We start from the raw sequence: 7895 nt of genomic DNA on the forward strand, positions 1-7895 counted from the left end.
GATTGATTCAATTCCAGACAAAGATATTTGCCATGCCAACTGCATGGAGGTTTACCGAGAGACTTAAACCCTCTGCCAGACTCATCTAGTCCGACAGAGGCTCGGGGACTACACCCAGTGGGTGCACTCAGCGTGCCCCCACTGGAAGAGGACTCAGAAAGAAACATTTTGCTCGATGCAAACCTATCTCCAGTATTACTCGACCTCCGAGTCAGAGAAGAACAAGTTCGATCAGTACCAGCTAAGAAGAGTTTTAGTTCTCTCATACTCCCGCCGACTGCCCGCAGTCGACAGCAGTCTCGGGGACTACACCCAGTGGGTGCACTCAGCGTGCCCCCACTGGAATGGTATCCACTCGGAACGGTCCGCCCAACCCGAGTGACGGCCAAACAACAACAAAAAGACATGCTCTAAGACTCCCGCCGACTGCCCGCAGTCGACAGCAGTCTCGGGGACTACACCCAGTGGGTGCACTCAACGTGCCCCCACTGGAATGGTATCCACTCGGAACGGCCCGCCCAACCCGAGTGACGGCCAAACAACAAAAAAGACACGTTCCAGGCGTGAAGAAATTCCGAGTAATCAGTTACTCGATGTAGGCCCAGCTCCAAATCACTCCAAAAAAATTCTATAAGGCGAGTTTAACGCTCCTCCATGGACCTGTTTTGAACCTTCTTCTAGGACTCAAAGCGTGAAACTCACAAGTGTGGATCTGAAACCGACTCGTATTGGCGTTCCTCCGGGATAAGAATGGCATCTCTCTAAAAGAGCAGTCCATGTGTCAATCTGGTTGCACGGATTTAATGACACGCCCATACTCAGATCACGAGTTAAACCTCTCCCGAGAGATGAACGAATGTCACCAAGTTGCTCCTCACAGACGCTTACCTCGATTAGTCGGGAAGCATGGTGCCGGAATCCATTGAGATTTTGTTCAAACCTTGGTTGTCTGAAAGCGCGGCGACATGTACCGAGTATTTCTGTAATCACTCGGACCAAACTGTGTCTTACACCAACTCGTTCTGCAAAATCGCAATCGATTCGGGGGCTAATGTTGGGGATATACATAACAGGTAGGCCCACGAAGGGTAGAAATATCATGAAGCATGGGGCCCACACAACATGTGGGTCCAGGTCAATTTCATACAGACACACTATCCACTCGACCAAGCAACATACCATCCACTCGGATGACGGTTCACCACTCGACCGTACGACTCACTCGGATATACGAAGACCAGCAGGCAGCAAGGCAGTCGGCATCTTTCTAATAGTGAGGGCTTAATAGCGGGCTGGCATTATGGCATTCATACCCCACTTTGTAACATAGGAGGTGAGGGGGTGGCGCACTTTATATAAGCCACCCCCCACCAGTAGACTTGGGGGGCTCTTCTTCCACCTCTCTCTCTTTTCACCATTAGTCTCAGGACTCAGCTCAGGCATGGGGATCCGTTCCTCTCTCTCACACACATATTGTAATCTCCGGATATATACTCAGATAAAACAAAGCCTCTCCGGAGCACGAGACGTAGGGTTGTTATCTCCACCGTGAGAGGCCCGAACTCGCTAAAACCACCGTGTCATCCATATGCATCTCGATAGATCATGCTCCGTTCTCCTACCCCTCTCTTACTGTCAGACTTAGAACCACGACAATACGCCCGAGCCACTCCTCCAGGTCTTCATAAAGATGTTGTAGGAAGGCATGGGCTATCTAATTTACAACGATAATTGCCTAATATGAGGACCCGGAGGAGCTGGCGGCGAATGCCATGGAGCTCGAGCTCCCGCCGGTTTCCAGCTGCAACTGCTTGAGAACGATGCGCAGCGCGAGTCCTCGTCGTCTAGCACATCGCTGCCGGAGCCGAAGTCCTCACGAGGTCGTCCCAGTCCATGGGATCCGCATCGCTGCTGGAGTTGCTGCCGAACTTGGCCATGGCGGTGGAACGATAAAGATTGGGGAAAGGAAGGGGAGGAGACTCAGGGGAGCGAAGAGGGCGAGAATATTGAGAGGAGTGGGGTTTGACTAGGGTTCGTCGGACCAGATGGGGGTTTTGAGGGGACAGTGGTGGGGGCGAGGCAAGCCATAGTGGGCCGATCCGACATGGCAGCAGTGTTCGTGCGTGTCCGAGCCTTCCCATATCCGCTCCATATATTAGCTGAATATGGGGGTTGCTGGACAGCCCGGGCGTTTGGGCTGGTTTTTGGGAGCCCGCTAAGGTGCTGTTTTTGGGTTCAGGCAGTGAGCAGACAGTCCGCCCGGGTGTTTGCGGGCGGATGTGGGAGTTCCAGTTGTAGATGCTCTTAGCAAAGGTCCGCATACTTGATGAGATAAGTAGGGTTTGGGTAAAATTCACAGTTGTTTGCGGCCCGCGGAAATGATGGCTGTCGTTTCCTCCAGCTCACTCTTTTCAAGGTACTACACCAAGGTAACCCTGTGCTAACAGACCAATGAGCAAAGGCACTAGGGCTAGCCAGTTCCTTCGGCTGAAAAAGTAGGCTAAAACTAAAAGCTAATCACATAGAGCCATTAGCATGCTGAGTCTGAGATATGATCTGACAGCATTTTGGCACGCCGTAGGTTGGAGATCTGACAGTGTTTATACTGCTAAATTAAACCGCTTCTTTCTGCTCGTACGGCAGGGTCTCTCCTGGACAATGATTTGCTCCGAAAACAGCAAGCCTACACGTACTACAGTACCTGAACCCTGAACCCCCTGACCTGCAGTTCATCTTCTCTTCAGACTGCACCCACCACTCAACCTGGTCATGACGAGGCACTAGCAAATCAAATCATTTCCATGGCGTGCGTGCACCCACACTTCACACAGTGTAAAACGTAAACAAAGGCCTTTCCGGCCGAGAACGCACAGTGCACTGCACAATTTTCCTGCATGCAGAGATGAAGGCTGGTAAAAATGTGACAGGTAATACTACCACTACTGCCTTTTGGTCAGCTCAGCTGATTCAGACATTGCTCGTGAAGCAGAGCGTGAACAATGATGGCCATGGCCCCTCCCTATCTATGCGCTGCGCCCCTTTCCCATCCATCCATGGAGAGGAGAGGAGATGAGATAGATGATAGTATGAGGAGGAGCAATGCAGGCATTCATTCATGGCCCCCTCTCTTTCTTTCTTTTCTTTCTTCCCCAAGCTTTTATAAACTGCACGCAGAGAAGTGTAGACTGTGCAAAGGACTACTGCTACTGCTTGTTGCTGCTGTCTGAAACAGGGGGGGAGAGAGAGAATCAAGAGAGAGAGAGAGAGAGAGAGAGAGAGAGAGAGAGAGGATCAACAATGTTGCTATACAATGTGCAGATATGAAGAAGGGGAGGAAATAATCTGGTGCACGATTTTCGATGCCATCAGTAGCAGTATCTATCTTTGCTGGGGTGGCCGGCCATGGTCTCCTGGACATATGATTGGATCGTCGTACTGTCTCATATGGAAACAGACCATCTCGGTGCGTCATCTGGGTTCCTTGTTAGTGCTATCTTTGAAGTTTGAATTCAGTGAAATGAAATAATTTGAATCTTTGTGGTCACTGGCTTGCAGTCTTTAGAGTATCTTGTGTGGGATTCGGAGAACGCCGTCCTCACCTGCAAAACAGAGGACTGGTTAGGATCAGTAGTTCATTGGACGTATTGTTCACCATAAAAACTGTAAATCAACCGGAGCATACCTGTATCCTGTACTGAATTATTTGAATCCTGTGAAACTAGCCAAGCACTTGCTGATTCTCTGAAAGTATCCAATGTGCAAGACTCTGATCGTGACAAATACAATCAGCTCTTTGTGCTTAGCAAACTAATATTGATCAAGACATACGAATGGCGTTCACCGATTTATCAGAAATTCAGAAGCTTGCATTTATGTCCAATTGCCCCGTTCTCGCCAGCCTGACATAGGAAAGAGTATTAGTATCTGTGAAGAACATACATTTAACTGCTAACTCAAACCACCCTCCAAACCCTACCTTGTCATCACTAGTTGCATGACTGAACACTGGGTGTTTTCCCAAAGATCATGGACCCTTTCAGTAGAAATTTAGGTCGGTGTAGCCATACGGGTTGATGTCGGTGTATCCGTAAGAGTAGGGCAGTAGCTCTCCGATGTCCAACTGCGAGCTTGAACAACTCATTTTTTGAATTCGGCTGTGGTTGATCGACTCCACCTCTGCACTGAATACGCTGTAGACTGGCCTATGATCTGAGAAACGAGATTCGCCTCGAACGTATGATAGTTGACCCAGGCCCCTTCCATACCACAAAATGCGATCGCACCTGCACAACAAGATCACCAAGTTTACTTAAACTGTACAAAATCTGGCAAATATCCGGCACATTAGTGTAATAATGTACCATGCAGGAGTTCTCCTCTTTTCCTTCTGGTTCATGTCCTCCCCAGCATACTTGTCGGAATTGGTCGAGTATTTGTATGTCGGCGGGAAGTATATCCTCCCCTCGTTCCACCCGGCAAACACCCGCCCGCCTCTTTGTTCAATCCTTAGCTGAAAGTGTCAAGTTGACATGTCAATGAGATCATACTACTACAATGTCTGGTAATCATTTTCATAATGAGAACAACAAGAGCTCCTCGGCTTTTGCCGACCTATTAGTAATGTTGCAACATGTTAAAGTGAAACAATGACAAGACAAAAGCACTGATTGCCTGTGACATAACAATTTTACAGCTTTCCAGGGATCCCAACGGTACACACCACACATACACAAATTGTGATCAAGAAGGTTTGCAAGCTCTCACCTGATCTTTCTCCAGCAATGCTTTCCAATTGCGCATCTCCACCAGGGCCTTCACTGACCGATACGAAAGTGCGATTCGGTAATTTAGGTCCCCGAGCCAGATGATTCGACTGAAAGAAAAGGCGCGTTAAGGGCCCCAATATTGCACCAAATGCACATGAAAACAAGCTTTAGGGGACAATTCTAAGGTTCTGTGCTTGCTTACTCATGCTCTAAGATAGTTTCCGGTGAGCGCTCATACTGCCCGTAAACCATTGGGAACCTGGTCTTCCTGAGGATCTCAAGCACATCTGAGTTCCGCCGCATTTCATCGCCTTCCTTCTGCCCCGATGTCAGGTGGCTGCAGACGAAGCAGAAGCTTGTTTGGTGCAATGTCATGCTAATCGAAATCGAACCCTGGAAAACAAATCCTTTGCCGGTTGAATACTATATCTAAGCTAACAATGCCTCTTGTTTGTGATCAACTCATACAATGTAGAGCATTGCAAAAATCATGATAAACACATCATTCGAACAGTGACCAACCTTGTTCCCAAGGTAGCCCATCAATCCTCTGCCAACACAAGAAACCTTGAGATTTCGGATGTCATCCCTAATGTCCTTCCGAGCCCAAATCATCAGAAACAATCCCACCATTTGCTTGCTTGCAACCAGGCAATATCTGAAAAACAACAGATTGCAGCACAGATTACTCACCACGTCTATTTATTAGACCATAATGTACTTTGGCTCCATTAAAAATAGCATGTGTTGACAGAGTACATGGTATGGAACCTGAAGCGTACCTAGTGTGACCAGAAGCTGGCCTATGGCCGTCGTCCAAGGACGGCGCGTGGCCGTAGCCGTACGACATGGGCGAGTACACCGTGCTGGGCGACTCCCCGGTGTTGTTGTCATCGTCCGACGACCCGCCCCACCGGCAGTGCGCCTCGTAGTCGCTGGGCCGGCGGGAGCCGTAGATCGCGCGGTCACAGACGCTGTACCGGCGTTCCAGCCTGGGCTGCGGCGCCAGGGCGTCGCCCTCCATCCGCAGGCTCCGGCTGTGGAAGGACCGGCGGTGGAAGAAGGCCGCGTTGTTGGTCTGATGCCTCGCCCCCTCGAAGTCGTCGTCCGCCTCCGCCACCGGGTCCGGCGGCGCCGGCGACGGCGTCCGGAAGCTCCCGTTGCCGCTGCCGCTGCTGGCGCCCGGCAGGTCGTTCAGCGTCCTCCTGATCAGCGACACCCACTTCCTCGCCGGCCCGTTGTCCTCCGTGCCCAGCACGTTCCCGGCGTTCAGCGGCACGATCTCTTGGAACCTTTGGACGAACATCACGGCGGCATCGAAATTGTCAGCCCAACCTGCAGCATTGCGAAATCCGGCACGGGTAAACCCGGAGACACCTACCCGAGGACGTAGATGTCGGCGGGCGGCGCGGCGTGGAGCCAGTCCTCGAGCCCCATGCCGCCGGGAGGGGATCGGCCGCCCACATTCCACGTAGCAACAAAGATCCTGCAGGCAGTTTCTTTTTAATTAACGCAAGACCACAGAGGACAGGAGAGTGGAGACGAAGATAGATTATATAATGCGAATGCAGGGGCGGCGGAGCAACCTGTAGTCCATGGTGACGGTGGCCTCGGCGGCGTCGAGGTCGATCTTGCCCCGCCTCGAGTGCTCGCGGCTCCTCCTGGACGGCCGCTCCGTCCGGCTCTTCTTGGCGGCGCTGGTCGGCTCGTTCCTGGCGAAGCTGCTGCCCCTCCACTCCTCATCGTCGCCGCCGCCGCCTCTCCTCCCCGTTGCGGCGGCGGCGTCGTCGGCGTGGAAGTCGTGGGCCTTGCTCCTGATGTTGAACCACTTCCGCACCAAGCTCTTGGACCACGACAGCTACAAGCCACAGCAACCGAACCGCATTCAGGCACAAGGAAACAGAGGAACCAGGAGGAAGAAGACAGAGGAATGGGAGGGTGGTACCTTGCTCTTCTTGGTGGTGTTGCAGCCATCTCTCATTGTTCCTTTCCTTGCTCAGCGCAGGCTCAGCTCAGGGGAGCACAGCGCTCATGCAGCGAGCAGCCCAGGGTCGAAGCTGCAGCCTGCAGGTTGCTCGGGAGCGAGTTGGGAGGGGGCCAAGGAAGGAAGGAAGAAGAGGGAGGGAGTAGAGACAATGCGGCCACTGTTGGGCTACATACACTCTATAAACAAAGATTGTGATTTGATGGAAAGGAAAGAGAGATAGAGGATTGATGAGGATGAGAACAAAATGTGGATTCTCTCCTCTCTTCTCTTCTCTTCTCTCTGCGAGTGCGAGTGAGGACGGGCAGGGGAGGGGCTGGCTGGCTGGCTGGCAACACTGATGCCGTGGCTAGCTTACCGGCTTCCCAAGCAAAGGGAGAAGAAGAACCAAATACGATCCTACTCCTCTCCTACTAGTAGCCAGTAGCCTACCACACAGCTTATCTGAGGAGGAAGAGGGCAAGAGGAGTGAATCTTGAATGAAAGAGAAAAACTTGAGCCGTTGTGTTGTGTTGTGTGTGAGTGAGCGAGCTTGGCTCAAATACGTGCGAGGGTGGAAGGGAATAAAGCGCTCGCAGAGGAATCTTAGGATGGTCAGTCTCTCTCTCTCTCTCTCTCTCTCCCTCTCTCTCTCTGCTTTTGCTCGCTACCCTAGCAAGACCCAAGGAGGGCAGTGGTAGAGGGGCAAACCATGCATACCAAGCAATGCCCCTTCGAGGGGAAAGTGTTACTGCTGCCATGCCAGTACTTAAGCATGTGACTCTGTGTGTGAGAGAGAGGACTTCCATTTCGGAGACAGAGAGGGAGATTGGTGCAGCGGCTGCTCAAATTTGGAAGGAAAAACTTGGGATTTCAAACGAAGGCCCTTCAGTTGGCTCCGAATCACCCATGGATCAGCTTGCCACCGAAGTACACCTTGACGTGACGTGCATTGGAAATGGCCCGAATCCAGATTCAGTTTCACTGGCAAAGCTGAAGGCGGTCCTAAAGCTGAAACAAACAGAGCCTAAGATTCATTTCAAATGGATTTCAAACTTTGATTACACATGTTCTGCTGGTTTATTCACTGAGTTATGGAGGCAGGTCTGCTGAAAAAAAATGAATACGGGTGCTCTACGTTGTTTGGAACAGTGTGCTAAACTCCT

At 51.3% G+C, this 7895-nt stretch overlaps 1 protein-coding gene across 1 annotated transcript; it reads right to left on the reverse strand.

Annotated features, from left to right (window-relative positions):
• Positions 1-3181: 3181 nt before the first annotated feature.
• Positions 3182-7247, reverse strand: LOC119291483 (type I inositol polyphosphate 5-phosphatase 4-like). The gene is made up of 11 exons (XM_037570242.1): positions 6712-7247; positions 6353-6624; positions 6148-6252; positions 5549-6058; positions 5289-5424; positions 4969-5159; positions 4765-4873; positions 4362-4510; positions 3977-4283; positions 3683-3899; positions 3182-3599 (listed from the first exon to the last, which is right to left on the reverse strand). Exons 1-9 carry the CDS (start codon positions 6745-6747, stop codon positions 4037-4039), a joined length of 1755 nt encoding a protein of 584 aa, XP_037426139.1. The 5' UTR covers positions 6748-7247; the 3' UTR covers positions 3182-3599; positions 3683-3899; positions 3977-4036.
• Positions 7248-7895: the final 648 nt, after the last annotated feature.

The sequence above is a fragment of the Triticum dicoccoides genome, chromosome 4B (assembly GCF_002162155.2).
Source record: "Triticum dicoccoides isolate Atlit2015 ecotype Zavitan chromosome 4B, WEW_v2.0, whole genome shotgun sequence".
In the NCBI taxonomy this organism is placed as follows: Eukaryota; Viridiplantae; Streptophyta; class Magnoliopsida; order Poales; family Poaceae; genus Triticum; species Triticum dicoccoides.